We start from the raw sequence: 19,056 nt of genomic DNA, 5'->3' as shown, positions 1-19,056 counted from the left end.
CCACAGGACCACTCAGTCTGGCTCCCATCGTGCAGTAGATTAATGCCAGATTGGTTCTGGTTCAGAGCGAGTGTGAGCAAAGGATGATAAATTGGCCTCTAGAACCCCCAACAGGTGGAGTGCAGGAAGGTGTCTGTACATCCCCACAGAACCTGTAGATGACAGAGAGAATGATTAATGTTGATTGACTGCTATCAATAGAAAGCAGGTTGATCTATTTATTTTGGGTGGATTATCCCCGGGGACTGCTTCAGTAAGTATGTTGGGAGAAAGGATCTTCATCAGACCAGAAAGCGATGATTCATGTTTGTATGCGAGGTGTGTGGAATCATCTCTAAAACTGGGTGTAGATTGATCTATGGACACTGGTAGATCTGTCCCTCCAAACAGGGTTAAATGTTCCATACAGGAGAGGAGAGATCCATCCTGTGGTCACTGGATCAGAGGGAGATCCATTCTGTGGTCACTGGTTCAGGAGAGATCCATTCTGTGGTCACTGAATCAGGGAGAGATCCATTCTTTGAACTCTGGATCAGTGAGAGATCTATCCTATGAACACTGGGTCAGGGGGAGATCCATCCCGTGGACACTGGATCAGAGAGGTTCCATCCTGTGATCACTGGATCAGGGAGGAGATCCATGCATTTCCCAGCAATACATTCTCACACAGAGGGTGAGTAGAGAGACTAGAGAGGGAAGCTGAATGGGTGTGTGGAGGTCAGCAGTGGGTGGTAACCAGTGCTGCACTGACTGGGGTAATGTGTCCTCGGGTAAACAGAAGTTCAATGACTGGGGTAACTAGGTACAGGAGAACACTGAACAGAAGTCCTCCTCATTGAGGGTACCGCTATTTCCCACAAATATTAAGATGTGTACTGGTTACTTTTCCCCAAATGGAAATTGAAATCTTCTAAACAGGGCAGCGGATGACATCATTCAAATCCTTATAGATTTAATGTGATACTGGTGCAGGGGCCGTGTATGGGATGGGAGAAATATCTCATCCTAAATTAAATCCCTAGTGTGAGTAAATAAAATAATGGCTTAAAAACATGCAATTACTAACAAATCAGTCTTGATGTGTATTCCCAGGTCACAGAATGTTTACTAATATTTGTTTCCATTCTTTGATTGTAAGGAATGTGAGAAGAAGCATATTAACTGAAAGCAAATTTAGGATCTGGAGTTTGTGTGTTTACACACTGGAATCCAATGATGGGTGTGTCTGCACATATGCAGGGAGCTGCAGCATTTCCTTTCCTGCAGAGGTTTGAACATGGAAAGTTTGAGGGAAACACAATCTATGATAATGCTTAAAGGGGAAGTGGACAAAGGTTCGGAAAGGGAACAAATAAAAAGGAAACAAGGTTAGGGCAGGAGAGGGGGAGTAAGTTTAGAGCTCTTGCAGGGATCTGCAGACGTAAATGGCCAAAACATCCCCTTTTGTACTGTAGGGATCGTTGATTGCTTGAGTGTGTATACAGTGCGAAATACTGGCAGTGTGTCTCTGCACATGTATTGGTGTTGGTATTGGAATTTGTTTATTATTGTCACTTGTACTGAGGTACAGTGAAAAACTTGTCTTGCATACTGTTCGTACAGATCAATTCATTACACAGTGTATTGAGGTAGTACAGAGTGCATTGAGGTAGTACAGGGTAAAATCAATAACATAATACTGAGTAAAGTGTCACAGCTACAGGGAAGAGCATTGTAGGTAGACAATAAGGTGCAAGGTCAAACAAGGTAGATTGTGAGGTCAAGAGTCCATCTCATTGTATAAGGGAACTGCTCAATAGTCTTATCACCGTGGGATAGAAGCTGTCCTTGAGTCTGGTGGTATGTGCCCTCAGGCTCCTGTATCTTCTGCCTGATGGGAGAGGAGAGCAGAGAGAATTACCTGGGTGGGTGGGGTCTTTGATTATGCTGGCTGCTTCACCAAGACAACGAAAGGTATGGACAGAGTCCATGGAGGGGAGGCTGGTTTCTGTGTGCGCATGCATGTGTGGGCATGTGCCTGTGTGAGTATGTGCATGTTTGTATGTGTGCATTAGTGTGCTCGAGGATGCACGCTGTGTGTGTGCACATATGTCAGCATGTTTGTGTGTGTACATGTTTGTGTTTGCTTGTGCGTTTGTGAGTATGCACATGTTTTTATGTGTGAATTAGTGTATACAAGGATGTGTGTGTGTGCACACATCTGAGCGTGTTTGTGTGTGTGCATGGGTGTCTGTGTGCACTGGCTCCTGTGTGTTCACATATGAGGTTATGTAGATGGTGCACAATGTATAACCCGCCAGATCCCCTCTCACTCTGCTCCGACACAGAGTCCTCAACCTGCAAACATGGGTGGGGTGAGTAGGATATCCCACTATGTCAGCTTCCCGCCAAGTGGTGACCAAAGTATTAATGCTCCAAGCCAGCCACGCTGCCTTAATACTTACCACATTGACTAGAGCATGTATTATTACACTGTGTAATATCTAAAGAAAAGTGTGTCGGGGTATGAGTAGGTACAAATGTAAAGTCTGTCAGACCAGCATCATCAAAGTTTTCAGCATTCTAGATTATCAGAGCTTTACTGCATTTACGTACAAACTGAGCAGTTATTGTGATGTTACTGACTGCAACATTCTGGTCAATAACTTAACAACAGGAGTGCTATACAAACATAGCGAGCATTCATCCACAAATGTTGTAGTAATTTCTAAACATACAGAGTTGGGTATCAGAGTTTAAATAGGTAATAATACATGCATTGTAAGAGTTTAGTGTTTGTGTGTGGACAGACATCATTAATGTTATGTATTAACGTGGTGTGTGGGAGTCTCAGGTCTTGTGTGCCTGCCTGGTGCAGTACCTTGATGTAACCTTTGTCCACAGGCATCTCTGCAGACCCTGCCACAACCGAGAGAAAGCAAAGCGCCTTGGCCAGTACATCTGTCAGAAATGCCACCTAATCATTGACGAGCTGCCCCTGATGTACAAGAGTGATGCATATCACGCTGACCATTTCAACTGCACCCACTGTGGGTAAGTTAGCATTTTAACCCCATCGTTTAGAACACCCGCCCGCATGAACCACGGTAACCATGGTGATACCAAGCAATCATTGCACTCACTGCCTTTAGTAGTCAAGTTAACCTATTCTCGCCACATTCCCATTAACTCTGCCCAGATTCTACCACTCACCCACACACTAGAGGCAATTTACAAATTAACCCACCAACCTGCACATCTTTAGGACATGGGAGGAAACCGGAACACATGGGGGAAACCCACACGGCCACAGGGAGAACGTGCAAACTCCACACAGACAACACCAGGGGTCAGGATTGAACCTGCATCTCGGAAGCTGTTGGGCAGCAGCTCTAATGGCTGTGCCACTGTGCAGCAGACATTGAATGTTGTTGAGTTACCACTGAGCTTGGATCTCACAGTCTGTACTCTGCAGGAAGGAACTGACAGCGGAGGCTCGGGAGCTAAAAGGTGAACTCTACTGCCTTCCCTGCCATGACAAAACGGGCATCCCCATCTGTGGGGCGTGCCGGCGGCCCATCGAGGGGCGTGTGGTGAACGCCCTGGGGAAACAGTGGCACGTTGAGGTAGGTGACTGCAATGGGAAACTGCACGGAGCCACAGGGGTCAGTCCCAGCGTGGGTACCAAAGCCAGTTGGCTGGAATGGAGGGTCCTGGCTTTACTCAGGTACAGCCACTGACCACACCCACTCTCTGGACTGAACCCGCCCTCTCTGGACTGACCATGTCCTCTCTGGACTGACCACTCCCACTCCCAGGACATTGACTTCACCCTTCCCTGGACAGATTCTACCCACCCTAGACTTACCCCACCCCTCTCTAGACGGACTCCACCCCTCTCTGAAAAGACTCCATCCCTACCTGAATGGACTCCACCCACCCTGGACTTACCCCCACTCCCCGCCCACAGACTCCGCCCATCCCTGGTTCCTGCGGTTGAGATGCTTTGGTGGGGGGTGGAGGTGTCCTATTGCTGGCTTTGATGCAGTGGGTGAATGTGTAGTAAACCCTGCCTGATGGAGTCAGACTTTCTCGTTCCTTTCTTTGCAGCATTTTGTTTGTGCAAAGTGTGAGAAACCATTTCTGGGGCACCATCACTTCGAGCGAAAAGGACTGGCCTATTGTGAGAAGCATTACAACCAGGTGCTCACAACAAGTGTGGACGTATCCTTCGCTCGCTTCTGTTTTGTAGGATTGTCGTTGAATATTCTGCAGACTACTCCTGAAGTCACTGCCTCACAGCACCAGTGATCCAAGTTCAATCCTGACCTCTGGTGCTGTCTGTGTGGAGCTTACATGTTCTCCCTCTGACTGTGTGGGTTTTCCCCGGGTGCTCCGGTTTCCTCCCACATCCCAAAGATGTGCAGGTTGGTAAGTTAATTGGCCACTGTAAATTACACAGTGTGTAGGTGAGTGGTAGAATCCGAGGGAAGTTGATGGGAATGTGGGGAGATTAATGTGGGATCAGTGTAAATGGGTGCTTTGATGGTCGGCCTGGTCTCATTCCATGACTTTATAACTTTCTGTAATCTCTTGCCCCAGCCTAGCCCTTAGAGCCCAGCTAACAATCTGGTGAACCCTTCCAAGGCTAATACATCCTTGCTAAAATCTGACATCTGCATCTGTACACTGCATTCCAGATGTGGTCGAGGCATAACTCCCTTTCCTTTATATTCTAGCTGTCTAGACTTCTACATTTTGGGCAATTTGTCTTCATGGACCCTGTATCTCTTTGGTCCTCCACTGTTTTTTGTTTTTCACCATTTAAATCAGATCTAATATCTTTGGTCCACAATGTTGGACCTCACACATAGACTTGTGGCTAAATGTTAAAGAGAATCCGATAGTCTACCAAGGCCAAATCAACAGAAAAAGAGAATCCAGAACAATCAGGGATCAAAAGAGCAACTTCTCTGCAACCAAAGGTTACTTTTTTAATCTTTCTTACCCAGTTCTGACGAAGGGTCTTGGACTCTGCTTCTCTTTCCACAGATGCTAACTGACCTGATGAGTCTTTCCAAGTTTTTCCGGTTTTATTTCAGATTTCCAGCATCTGCAGCTTTTTTTGACTTTCACTCAAAACAGCCATTCAGGGAACCAAAAGGGTGTACAGAGCAGCCAATCAGTGATCAAAAGTGCATCCAGAACAGCCAATCAGGGACCAGAAAAGCACACAGAATTGCCAATCTAGGACCAAAATTGAGGTGTGCAGAAAAGAGGAGGCAGAAAACATGATTGTCGTGCTAAAGGGGCGCTTTGCATTAATGTTTAACAAAAAATGAGACTTTGCCAAAGTCATGGTAAATGAGGAGCTTGTGGGATACTGGATGAGGTATAAAGATGGGGAGAGACTGGGAAGGTTAGCTGTACTTAAGGTAGTTAAGTCACCTTGTGAAAGTTGACCTGCACTGTAATAAAGCAGACAACAGCAGAACCAAGGAGTGTACTATTAATGCTTTATTATTTCAATGCTAGCGGGAGTGCGGGTACATGGAGGAGCAAACAGTCAGTGCTGCTCTTCCCTGCACATGGCCCGACTCAAAGAATACAGGGTGCTAACTTAGCTTAAATACATTGTTCTCTGGCGGGTGTCCACCTACTGCACAGGCATATCCATATTTGGATATGCTTGACCAGCTCACGCTGCCATTGGTCAAGCCAAGGCTGTTGTGTGCAGCCAGACAGGTTAACACATCTTTCACAGCGAGTCACAACCCTGTTTCCTTGTTGCCTTGAGGTTTCATAGCTCAGAAACTTCTTATCAATCATGCCACGTTCTACAGAAAGCAGATGGCGAAAGCTTTTACAGCAGCTATATAACTAGTAACCCTTTGTTCACCAGAGTTCCCTTCCCATTATCTTCTACAACCTGATCCAGATGGCATGTATCCCAGGTTGTTAGATCAAGAAAGAACCACAGTCTTTCGATCATCCCCAGGTCCAGGGGTCCAGAATGTGAGGGAAGGATTGTTAATGTCAGACACTTGTTCAAAATAGGGGCAGAGGGATAAACTTGCCAAATAGAGTCACTTAGTATTGGTATTGGTTTATTATCATCACTTGTACCAAGGTACAGTGAAAAGCTTGTCTTACAAACCGATCGTACAGGTCAATTCATTACACAGTGCAGTTACATAGAGTTAGTACAAAGTACGTTGATGTAGTACAGGTAGAAACAGTAACAGTACAGGGTAAAATGTCACAGCTACAGAGAAAGTGCAGTGCAATAAGATGCAAGGTTACAACAAGTGACATGAGTTCATAGTCCATCTCATTGTATAAGGGAACCATTCAATAGTCTTATCACAGTGGGGTAGAAGCTGTCCTTAAGTCTGGTGGTACGTGACCTCAGGCACCTGTATCTTCTACCCGATGGAAGAGGAGAGAAGAGAGAATGACCTAGGTGGGTGGGGTCTTTGATTATGCTGGCTGCTACACCAAGACAACGAGAGGTAAAGACAGAGTCCAAGGAGGGGAGGCTGGTGTCCGTGATGCGCTGGGCTGTGTCCACAACTCTCTGCAGTTTCTTTTGGTCCTGGGCAGAGCAGTTACCGTACCAAGCCGTGATGCATCCAGATGGTCATTGGTGGTGGGAAAGAAAGCCTAGTAATTTCTAAGGTAGGGACATGTTTGGCACAGCTTTGTGGGCCAAAGGGCCTGAATTGTGCTGTAGGTTTTCTACATTTCTAATAATAATCCAGGAGGAAATTGCTATGGATGGATAAATAAAAGGGGCCTCAGTGAGCAGTGGAGATATCCACTTCTTGGGTAAAACTTTATTTGTGACCTCTTTCATAGTAACTCCCTTGATCTTACCCACAGCCACAGTTTGTCTTACGACAGACAATGATGTAGTGATTGTACTTGACTCGACTGCCAACCACTTCCTGTGTTAAAAAAACCCTTACCCCTCAGCTCCCCTTTGAAACTCCTTCATCTCACTTTAAACCTATGCCCTCCTGTTTTTGATACCCCTACCGTGGGAAAAAGATTCTGACTAGGTACCCTATCTATGCCTCTTATAATTTTGTGTACCTCTGTCAGGTCTCCTCTTAGCCTCCTTCACTCCAGGGTAAACAAACACAGCCTATCTAATCCCTCCCCATAACTAAACTCCTCCAATCCAGGCAATATCCTGGTGAATCTCTTCTGCACTCTCTCCAGTGCAACCACATCATTATCATGGAATAAAATGCTGGAAACACTCAGATGAAGGGTTTTCAACCTGAAGCATTAACTCTGTTTCTCTCTCCACAGTTGCTGCCTGACCTGCTGAGTGTTTCCAGCAGTTTCTGTCTTTGATTTAAGCATATTTATTGATACTCAGTCCCAGGACAACTACCTTTTCTCATATAATTGTATTTCTTTTAATCAGCAGAGCAACCTGACAAAGTTGTCTTGCAAATCATATGCCAATTATATTACTGATTGAATCCCACACATGTGGTTGAATGTACAACTAAGCAAGTCAAAGAGTTTTAAAAATCCTGAAGAATTTGCATCTTTAACAAATGCAAATCTTCTAAAATAAGCAAGGTTTCCTTCATACTTCTCAGCTTTTATTTCTTCTTTTGAAAACAAGAATGCTTTTTTTTATCAGTCCCGTGTCAACCACAAAAACTGATCTAAATATAGGGGAAGTGCATTAGGTAGAAATTAATGCCTTGCACTGGTATCGTTATGTTTATTTTTGCGCACATGTAAGTTAGGTATAATTTATGTTAATTTAAGTTTATGTTAACTTATGTTTTAATGTACTGTGCTGTTGCTGCAAAAAGCTAAGTTTCATGGCATTTATACCCCGGGTACAACAATAAACTTGGATTTAAACTTTTTCCCGGATAATGACCATATTTGTATTTCCCAAATTGATTTTGTTTTCAGTACAGTAGTCACTCACTTTTAGGATAACAGTTCTTATGATAATACTTTAGAGGTCAGAGAGAGATGCAGAAATGAAATTGGCCCTTTGGTCCACTGTACCCACACCGACCATCAGCCACTCATTTACACTAATCCTACATTGATCCCATTTTATTCTTCCCATCAATTCCCCCAGATTCTACGACTCACCTACACACCAGGGACACTTTACAGCGGCCAACTAACCTACCAACCCCCACGTCTTTGGGATGTGGGAAGAAACCCATGTGGTCACAGGGAAAATGTTCAAACTCCACACGGACAGCACCGCAGATCAGGATCGAGCCTGGGTCTCTGACACTGTGAGGCAGCAGCTCTACCTCCTGCACCCTTACAATGTTACTTTAATGTTGGTACAATACTGGAATGTTACTCACTTGTTCAGTAATATTGCTCAATTTAAGTGGTAATGTTACTCATTGTAATACCTGCAATGGTACTCATTGGTACTGCAGATTTACTCACTAACTCTGTAATACTGAATGTTACTCACTGATTCAGTAATGTTACTAACTGTAATCTTAACACTTACTGTATCATTGGGTGTGTTGCTGGTGCGTTGAAACCGAGCATTTCCTAGTCTCCAGATGTGTGGAGACACGAGGGACTGCAGATGCTGGAATGTAGAGCAACACACAAGCTGTGGAGCAACTCAGCGGGTCGAGCAGCATCTACGGGGGGAAAGGAATTGAAGTCTTAGGTCAAGACCCTGCATCAGGACCTGATCTATGGACATCAAATCCTGATGCAGGGTCTTGACCCAAAACATCAACAATTCCCTCCCCCCCCCACCACCACCCCCCCCCCCCCCCCACAGATGCTGCTTGACCCGCTGAGCTCCTCCAGTTTGTTGCTCCAGATGTGTGAGTTTTTATGATTCTCATTGCCTGTGTTTGTTTTGACAGCTATTTGGAGATGTTTGCTACCACTGTAACCGTGTGATTGAGGGTGACGGTGAGTGTCCCATCCTTCTGAACCCAGTGAATCACTCCACCAGCTAAATCACCTCCCAAACAGAGATCGATTCTTTTCCCTATCTCCCAGCCCCCTCTCCTATTCTCACCACTTTTGTCTCTCCCTCCCCAGTGACAAGATCTCAGGTTAAACCCTATCATGTAGTCCTATGTGATCACACTGCGGCACTGGGTCACATTAACCCTGCAGAGGTGCAGTCCAGAATGAAACCAGAGCTAAAAGGGTTAATTTATGAGGACAGATTGCATAGATCAGACTTGTACAGACTGTCCCCAGGTTATGAATGCCCAAATTATAGATAACGCTATGTATGAACGAGCTCCCATAATATTACTAAATTCAAAAGTCTAGTGTACATACATTCGTTCCTATAAATGGCAGAACTAGTTTCATCTCTCTCTCTCCACTTTTAGTAATTGTTCTTTCTTATCTGTGTTATATGCTTTTGATGGCACTTAATACAGTACTGTGGAGGTACAGTTACCATAGCGAGTGATTTTTGTGTATTTTCCAAGTTATGGTGAAAATCGACCAATGGACGTCTGTTTAAAAGGAACCTGTTCCTTACCTGGGACAGTCTGTGTTCACTTGTGATTAGAGAATTAGGAGCAATCTATCTGGGGTGCTAAAGGAGTTGATTGTGTGGAGGTAAAGGAACTATCTTCTATGGTGGGAGAGTCCAGAACTAGTGCAATGGGTTTAAAATTAATCTGTGGCAGAGATGTCAAAAATCACTTCTTCGCAGTTGGAATTGGGAATGATCTGTCCCCATGTGCCAGGACTGAGATGGTGGACCTTCTGTGGGGCAGTGATACAAAGGCAGGACCATCGAGGTTAGACAGAGGGTCACATGGTTTGAAGGAAGGGCAGAAGGTTGAGAGGGGCTGATCGGTTACTTGCTATTCCTGAGCGACCCAGTTGCTTCAGACGTTGGGCGATGAATGATTGGGGGTGGTGTGTGTCTGGTGGTGGGGCGTGAAGGTGATAGCGTCTGTTTTCTGTTGCAGTTGTGTCAGCTCTCAACAAGGCCTGGTGTGTTCACTGCTTCGCTTGTTCCACCTGTCACTCCAAGCTCACCCTGAAGTAAGTATCTGCCTCCACCCATGTCTGCACTGACCTCCCCTGCACGCACACACACTCCCACCAGTAAGTCATACAGTCATACAGCACAGGCATGGGCCCTTTGGCCCAACTGGTCCATGCTGACCAAGATTTCCATCTAAACTAGTCCCATTAGCCCGCGTTTGGCGTTAAGTTCCCCACCACCAGAGGCTGACTGAGTTATAGAAACTCCCTCACTGCTGCCACGTTGACGACAGTCACCCAACCATCAAAACGATGCACAGAAGGCTGCTCTTCTCATCAGTCTTATGCTATCCCTTTGAGGAGGCAGTTGTGCTTAGACCCACAGTGTGGGGGTGGCTGAGAATTGTGGAGCGGCTCATGGGTGTGAGAGTGAGAGAGAGTTGAAAGTTACAGGGAAAGGAGGACAGGCACTGAGGTTGTTCTGTTGGGAGCTAGCAGAGACCACGGGGTGAATGGTCTCCTGTCACAGTCAGAAATGTGTACAGTGTCCTGACGTAGGGGAGAGGGAGATGCTGGCTCTCTCCACACACACACACACACACACACACACACACACACACACACACACACACACACACACACGCATGCACACACACATGCGCACACACACAAATATACACACATGCACACACACATACACACACGCACACACACACGTGCACACGCACACACACATGCACACACATGCATACACACTTGCACACACATGCACACACATGCACACATGCACACACACAAACACACACACACATACACGCACATACATGCACACACATGCATACACGCTTGCACACACACATGCACACACACAAACACACACACACACATACACACACATGCTCACACAAACATGCACACACAAATGCACACACACATATAGACACACACACACACACTCACACACACACACACACACACACACACACACACACACACACACACACACACACACACACACACACACACACACACACAGGACAGGTGAATGGCCCAGAGTGTGGCTGGTAGGGGTTACACACATGGAAGATAGGCGCACTTCAGGAACAGAGCAACCAGCAGATTTGGATGATATTTTCTTTCCACCTCTGTTATTTATTTAATATTTCATTCAATGTCCACGGTTACCAGAGATGGTTGCCAGAGACAGTTGCCAGGGACAATTACCAGGGACTGTTGTCGGAGACCATACCGGAGATGGTTGCAAGAACGGTTACCATAGATGGTTGTCAGGGACAGTTACCGGGATGATTACTGGGGACCTTCAGTTATACACTGAGGTGCATTGTGGTCCTGTCCACAAATTGTCCCTTACTGTGTGAATACAATGTGGAATGTGGGGAGAATTAAATGGGATTTGTGTAAATGGGTACTTGATGGTTGGCATGGACTCAATGGGCTGAAGGGCCTGTCTCCCTGCTGTCTATGATTCTATCCTGTTGGTAATCCTAACAAGCAGTAGCTCCATGAACTGGGATGGTAGTGAGCTACTGTGTGTCCTTTATGGAAAAAGCCCTCACGTAATATATTACTCTGGACATAGTGCAGCCTCTGTGTTCCCTGTTTGACCACAGTGTGAGGTGCTGAACAAACTCAGGTGTTCCAATAAACATGAACCTTTACTCCAGTGACTTGCCTGCACTGATACGGGAGGCTTCTACAATCATTGGTGCAGTCCGGACAGTAGGCAAACACTGACACTGGACTGTGTGAAGTGATCCAGAAAGCCACTCAGTTATTATAAAAGCCGCTCAGAATGAGAAATAATGTTGGTCTTGTCTGTGATGCTCCCAAATTCAAACAGAAATAAAAAAAGCATGAACAGAAATGGGCAAGGATTCCCTTCTCTCAGTCACAGAGAGATACAACACAGGAACAGGCCCTTCGGCCCACCGAGTCCATGCCAACCATCAACCACCCATTTACACCAATCCTGCATTATTCCCACGTTACTCTCCCCACATTCCCATTAACCCCCCCCCCCCCCCCCCAGATTCTACCACTCGTCTACACACCAGAGGCAATTTACAGCAGCCAGTTAGCCACCCAACCCGCGCATCTTTGGGATGTGGGAGGAAACCCAAGCAGTCGCAGGGAGAACGTGCAAAGCAAAATCCACCCAGACAGCACCCAAGGTCCGGATCGAACCTGTGACTCTGGTGCTGTGAGGCAGCGGCTCTACCCGCTGACCACCTTGCCATTCCGCTGGGAGTGTTGGGTCTCCCATGACATTCCCATATCGTGAGATCCAGCCTTTATTCCCTGGAGGATGCAGCCAATTGGGGGGAGATCCGAAGTCCGTCCAGTCCTTGGTAGTTCGTCCCCGGGAAACTCCTCTCCCCCGTAACACGGAGACCGATTTCGGTTCAGCTCCACCGCCCCTCCGCCCGGGGAACGTCCTGCAGGAGCTCCGGGCGAGGGGGACAGCTGCCAGCCAGCGTCTGCGGGGTGCGAGTGTGAGTGTTCTCCCAAGGCCGTGGCTCTGAGTGGCTGGTGTCCTCTGTGTAGGAACAAGTTTGTGGAGTTCGACATGAAGCCCGTGTGCAAGCGATGTTACGAGAAGTTCCCGCTGGAACTGAAGAAGCGGCTGAAGAAGCTGTCTGAGAAAAACGCTGGGAAGTAAGGCCGGGATAGGGGCAATCCGTGAATCCGGAATCACCCGGCTCCCTCCAGATGTCAGCACGGGGGCCGGGGACACCCTCGATATACTCTGCAAGGAGGGGGCAATGTGATGCTTGACTGAGACAATCATTTATTACACTGCGGAGGGATGGGGAGTTGGGGGTGGGGGTGTCAGACTAATGCTTAAACCATGCTGCTTCAATGAAGGGACTCAGCTTTGTGTCCGTTCGTGCATCCTCTGACCAGAGAGTGCAGTGTTGAACAATCTCCGGTGAACACAGGCGTTTCTGGTGACGTTGCCCAGACTGACACTGAGCCCAGAGAGCAGGCACAGTACACAGAGGTGACGGGTTCTGAGCGGCAACAAGCCCCGGTAGACCCACAGCCAGGCAAATCTCTGCCCCTGTATGCTGACTGCACAAAGGTAACATCTGGGCAGTGCCAATGCAGTTTGTAAAGGCACAGTCCGGGGCCACGTGAGTCAGCTGTTGTTTTCATTAAGGCCAAAAATCCACCCCAATCCTTTTACCCCTCTACCAATAATCCCGTCCTCCCCATCTCCACCAATAACCCCCTCCTCCCCTCTCCACAATAGCCCCCTTCTCCCCTCTGTCCACCAATTACCCTCCTCCCCTCCACAACCCTCCTCCCCTCCACCACTAACCCCCCTTCACCCATAATCCTCCCTCCCTCCATTACCTCCTCCCCTCCACCAATAACCCCCCTCCCCCTCCACAAATAAGCCCCCTCCACCAGTAACCCTCCCTCTACCAATAACCCCCTCCCCCTCCAGCAATAACCCTCCCCTCCACTAATACCCCCTCCACCAATAAACCCCCTCCCTCCACCAATAACCCCATCAATAACCCCCCACACGTTTACCTCTCCATGCTCTCCACAGTTAACCTGACAGCAGTAATAATTTACTTTCATATAATGCCTTGAACATAGTAATGCATTCCATCTTCATTTGTATCCGCAATACTTGTCTAATTCATTGCTAATTTGTATCTCATTTTAACTGACCTTGACATGGCCCTGATCATGTTCATGTAAGAAAAGGAGTTGTGACATTTCTGAGTGTGGGTTTAGCCAGGGACTGTTCGGGAGGCATGAACACTGTGCTCTCTACGCTCTGCTTCACTTGGGTTGCTTTATTCTCAGTTGAACCCATGTAATACCTGGTCTGATGGACCAACTGGACACATAGATGAATCTTTGCCTATTAAATAATCTCTCAGGAGCAACTAACAGAACAGAGCTTCATCTTGTCACTTGCTTGTGATTGAAAGAACTGGGAAGGATTTTACACAGTAAATCCTGCAAGATTTACTCACAGCATGCTTAAGGCTGGGGAGTTGTTGCCAAGTTGAATCTATTAATTCTTCCTCCTTGATGAAGATAACGTGGCTGACCAGAATGAAACCAAAGAGACTGCAGTGTGAAAGGGGTGACGCTCTCCAACAGACGTTATTCAGAAACCCGAGATGTGGCTTGTGGGTGAGAGATCTCCCAAGCCTGAAATGGCAGATTTAATGCAACGAGTGTGAGCGATCATCAGCACCCAACCTTCACACCGGCTCCACTGGCTCAGCTGACAGTAACCCTGAACAATGCTTGACTAAACAGGCTGAACAGCTGGTTGGACACTATCAGGTTAACGCACTAGGTTCCTTCACAGAGTATGCATAACGGTATAGAGTTTCAAATCAAAACAGACTCACCGGCCAGCTGGAGAGGTGAAAATGAAGGGTTGTTGAGCTGACTCTGTGACTGTGCTCAACCTTACTTCCTCTCCCTGAATGGGGTGGATTCATGAAGCAATCACTCGCTGGTGATTCATGAGACGGTGCACAAAATGAACAAAACTGCAGATGCTGGAAATCTGAAATCGAAACAGAAAATGCTGTAAACATTCACCAGGTCAGGCAGCACCCGTGGAGAGAGAAGTCGACATTTCAGGTCTGTGACCCTCCGTCAGATGCTGCCTGACTTGCTGAGTGTTTCCACTCTCTCTGTTTCACTTTCATTACACACTGCTCTCCCCATGTAACCTTCAAAGCGGAGTCTCTCTAAAAAATGCCCCAGTCTCATCCAATGTAAAACAACTGCCTCCTTTAACAACCAAGGGAAAACAACAGAAAACGATTAAATAAGTGGGTCTCCTGTGGTTGATGCCCATGGGTCATGGTGCCCACTGATGGCAGAAATGAGTTGATAGATGACCCATACTCCATCACCAGGGACATTGAACAACGAGGCAGAGAGACAGAAGGAACACGACACCAATCCCGCTCTCGCTGGACACATTGGTCCGGCCTGCTGCCCAATGTCACATGATTCCAAGCAGGAGACCAGACCGATGTCAGGTGTCACACAGCAGGAGCCCACCCTTCCTCACCTGATGCCCATGTACTGGGAGCGGGTCCTGGACTGGGGTCGGACGCAGGAGTCCTGGGTTTCCAGACGCATTTCACAGGTCCCAAACTCAGTCATACAATCACTCTGTGCCCCTAGCCTAATTGGCTGGATGGACAGGGATGGAACTGGGGTCTCCCTGGCTTGTGAGGCTCAGTTCAGTGTTGAGGGGTGGGAGAGGGTTTGGGGTCCAGGGATGGAGAGTGTGGGGTACAGACACTGATTGTGTCTCAGTGACACAGTAAGCTCTCCACCCGAATCTTCTATCCTCCCCTATTGTAGGAACATGAGGCGTGGGGGCCATTTCACCCGCTCCATCTTCGATTATGTTCGGGACTATTTTCTAAATCAGCTCCAAGTGTTTTTAATCTGTCCCGGTGAGATTACCTCTCACTCTTTAAAATTCCACTCTACCCAATCTCTCTTCATAACACGACGCTCTCTTCCCCAGAAAGAACCTGCACTGAACCCCCTTTGGAACAAGTGTAACCTTCCTCAGGGGAAGAGACCAAAATTTACACAGTGCTGTTGAGAGTTACTCCTTGTTCATTGCTCCAAGTATAACACTGGCCATACCTGGGGGAAGACTTGTGAGGTGTCTGAGGTTGAGGATGTTGTAACGGGGACTCTCACTGGGGTGCAGTTGGAGCTGTTGGTTGAATTGGTTAATATTTACACAAGTGTAAATCACAGAGACAGGCAGCTGGATCTCGGGCCCTGAGCTGGTCTCTCTGCTCCACGTTCGCCTACTAACAGCCTTGTTCAACTCACACAGTCAGCTCCATCTCCTTTCCATTCTCCCTCCTATCTTTCTCTGGTCTCCTCCTAAATCCAGGACTTTGTCCCACTCTGTACTATCCCTCCAACCACTCTATAGCTAAACAAGCTCCTACCGAATTCCTGTTTGGGTTCATTGATCATATTTATGCCCTTAATGTGAGTTAGCCCCACAATGATTTTTACTTCTCCACACTTATTGAACTTCTAAAATTAAAGATCTCTGTTACACCAGCCCCCAGTCACAGCTTATTCAATGTCTCCTGATGAGTATGTCCTCCAACTTCTGATCTCAACCTTATAATTCTTTAGAGCACCAATTCTTCCATCCCCTATCTAGAACATGCAGAGCAGAACTCCAAGGTACCTCTGATAGAAAAACAGAAATAGCAGGTCAGGCAGCATCTGTGGAGAGGGAAATAGAGTTATCCTTTGAGGTCAACATCTCTTCTTCAGAACTCCAGAGATGCTGAGTACTTCCAACATTTTCTGTTTTTATTTTGTATTTCCAGCATCTGCAGTTTTTTGGTTTTTATCAATTACTTCTCTGATAGTTCACCTGTTGAACCAACTGAGCTCAGACATGCTGCTACAGAAAACCTCAATATCCCTAATTTACGTTGAGAGATCTTGCATTGCGTGGAGTTTATCTGTGGCCCGGATTAGGTATAACTGTGGTGTTATCTGGAGCTTCAGAGCTCTGTGGTCTATACACGAGGGTTTTCGTGAGAGAAAGAGATTGCAGAAAACTGGGCAAAGGGGAAAACATTCTGGTGGTGTAAAGGGAATGAAACATTAACTGTGCCCAGTGATAAACTGTGCTCATCAAAGCACAGAATTTTCGGAGGTCAAACCTTAGTCAAGATCTGAAAAGTAAAATGTGGTTCCCTTCCCTACACAACAAAGACACACTTTCAGAGGAAGGAAGTCCCAGAACTTCAAGTGTCTCCAGTGTCATAATTGTAAGGTGCCCGTGTTGGAGTTGGATTTAGCGGCTTAGAAAGCAGATATACTGATTATAGTCGACAGCTGCATAAAGCCTGCATTGTAAATTGCTCGTAGTTCTGCTTGTTCTGCTTACTAAGCTCAGTGAAGGTTTTTGTACCATGTTTGTTGATGTCCTGGTTCAAGTAACAGGTTACTTGCATCACCCTGGGCCCAGAGCACTGGGATGTGAGTGTCAGTGCACGAGTCACACATCCAGAATACTTTGTCCATCACACTCTCACCTGGCCCATTGTCACACTGGTTGGTCTTGTGCACTTTCCCTATTCTAGATTTTCAACTCCTGTAACTTTATCAGAGCAATCTCTATCCCTCAAGCCTGATTCTCTGTTCCTTCTACATTGCCTCTGCTTTTCCTTCTAACCATCTCCACAATTTCCTTTGGGGTAAAATTCAGTGGGTCCGAGCATTAAACATGCCAAGTGACTGAGCTTCCACAGCTCGCTAGGGTAGAGAATACTAAAGGTTCACAACTCTTTCAGTACAGAAATTAGTCTCCTTTGCAACCCTAAATAGCCCAGCCTTACCCTGAGACATTGGTGCCTATTCTAGATTTGCCCAATTATCTCCAGTCAAGGCTGATTAGTTAGTCTGGGCGTGTTAATCAAAGCTTGGACATCCCCCAGAACATCGTCTGTAGATGCACCATCTGGGCAGAGTAAAGAGCCTCTCAGCTTCTACCCTCACCTTCATCCTTAGGAATTGGGAGGGTGTAGGGCAGTTCTATTGAATCTCTTCCATGGTAACACCCAGGAATGCTCTGAAGGTAGATGGCTTCCATAAGTGACACTCTCCCCTTGGTCCTGGGATGTCCTCAGTCACCTTGATATCCAAACTTTCTTTAACATACCCAAAGTAAACAAGCTCCTTTGACCAGAGGTGATCTCATCTTTCAATTGGCCAAGCCCTGACCATCCATCTCCCTCATGGTCATTGATATGTGGCACCCAGTACCTCCAATTCCAGTCTTTGCACAGTCTCAGGGCTTCTTATTCCCAGCCCTACAACACTCCCATCCCAACTTGCCAGAGACAAAGACCGCTGACTGTGCGGCGCTTCCCCAGAACCCCACTCGAGTGGCAGCCAAGGTCTAAGCAATTGTCTAAGCCCCCATCACCCAGGTATGTTTGTGTCCATTTGGATCTGATTAAATCTCAGTTTGGGAGCTTTATCGCATTACAAACACTGCATGAACGCCAGCTGTTGTTTTAAAATTTATTTCATTGATTAAATAAACAGGCATAATTAAAGAAAATGCACGCATTTCCACAGTATCTTTCATAATGTCCCACTGTGCTTCAAAACCAATAAAATATATTTGAAATGTAATGCTAGTTGTATGTAATTGCACTGGTTAATTTATACAGAGAGAGGCCCCTCAAACAGCTCTGAGATACACGGTAGTGAGTTTTACTGTAGGTTAGGGAGTTACAGAGGATATCCTTGGCTTCTTTGGGAAGTGGTGTGGGATCGGTGGAGATGCACACATTCCCCACTAGGAAGTCACTCAGTCCCCCAGGCAAAGGTCAACTGGATCATCCCCATCCAGATCACGATACAAAGACCATCATCACCAACGTTATATCACTCCCCACGTCACCCACCCATGTTACACCCTCTGTCACCCACCCATGTTACATCACCACCATGTCACCCCACTCACGTCACTCCGCCCACATCACCCAATCCATAATACACAACCCCTTCGACATCAGCCACACCCAACATCACTTACTTGCATTATTATTTGGCACTCATATACACACACAAACTGTCACACCCACCAGTGTCCCCAGACCCAGACAATTGTCTCCAGACCCACCACCCAGAATATTGTCCCCAGACTGAGACGCATCACCCAGACTGTTGCCCCAGATGCACACCTGGACGTGGTACCCAGCCACACCGCCCAGATTACAGTAACCAAGCCCATCACATGATCAACCAGCTCTCATTCACCCAGACACATCACACCACCAGCCAGACACCCATCTGTCAAACCCACCAGCATCCAGATGCACAGTCACCCAGACCGTCACCCAGTGAAAAGGCAAAGACACTGAGTTTATTGTAGTGTGGAGGAGTCTGGTGCTAGCACAGTGTGAGCTGCCCAAACACTCCGACATGGACTGAAGACAGTCCTGAACACAACTGCCGGGGTCTCCATAGAAGCACCATCAGGGTGTTAAAGAAATCTCTGTGTCTTATCATTAA

The 19,056-nt window shown here is 46.8% G+C and overlaps 1 protein-coding gene across 2 annotated transcripts in view; it reads left to right on the top strand.

Annotated features, from left to right (window-relative positions):
- LOC127571224 (LIM and senescent cell antigen-like-containing domain protein 2) overlaps nucleotides 1-18,648 on the top strand; it is an 84,485-nt gene extending 65,837 nt beyond the window's left edge. The window contains exons 5-11 of one of the 2 annotated variants that reach the window (XM_052017406.1): nucleotides 2,884-3,033; nucleotides 3,455-3,605; nucleotides 4,090-4,182; nucleotides 8,868-8,916; nucleotides 9,945-10,020; nucleotides 12,529-12,639; nucleotides 14,044-18,648. In XM_052017406.1, the coding sequence (XP_051873366.1) occupies nucleotides 2,884-3,033; nucleotides 3,455-3,605; nucleotides 4,090-4,182; nucleotides 8,868-8,916; nucleotides 9,945-10,020; nucleotides 12,529-12,639; nucleotides 14,044-14,047 (634 nt within the window). In that variant the 3' untranslated portion in view covers nucleotides 14,048-18,648. Of the gene's footprint in view, nucleotides 1-2,883; nucleotides 3,034-3,454; nucleotides 3,606-4,089; nucleotides 4,183-8,867; nucleotides 8,917-9,944; nucleotides 10,021-12,528 lie in introns of both variants that reach the window. The other variant, XM_052017407.1, reaches the window with a different exon arrangement.
- Nucleotides 18,649-19,056: the final 408 nt, after the last annotated feature.

The sequence above is a fragment of the Pristis pectinata genome, chromosome 6 (assembly GCF_009764475.1).
Source record: "Pristis pectinata isolate sPriPec2 chromosome 6, sPriPec2.1.pri, whole genome shotgun sequence".
Taxonomy (NCBI): domain Eukaryota; kingdom Metazoa; phylum Chordata; class Chondrichthyes; order Rhinopristiformes; family Pristidae; genus Pristis; species Pristis pectinata.
This window is presented reverse-complemented; position numbering and strand designations above follow the sequence as displayed.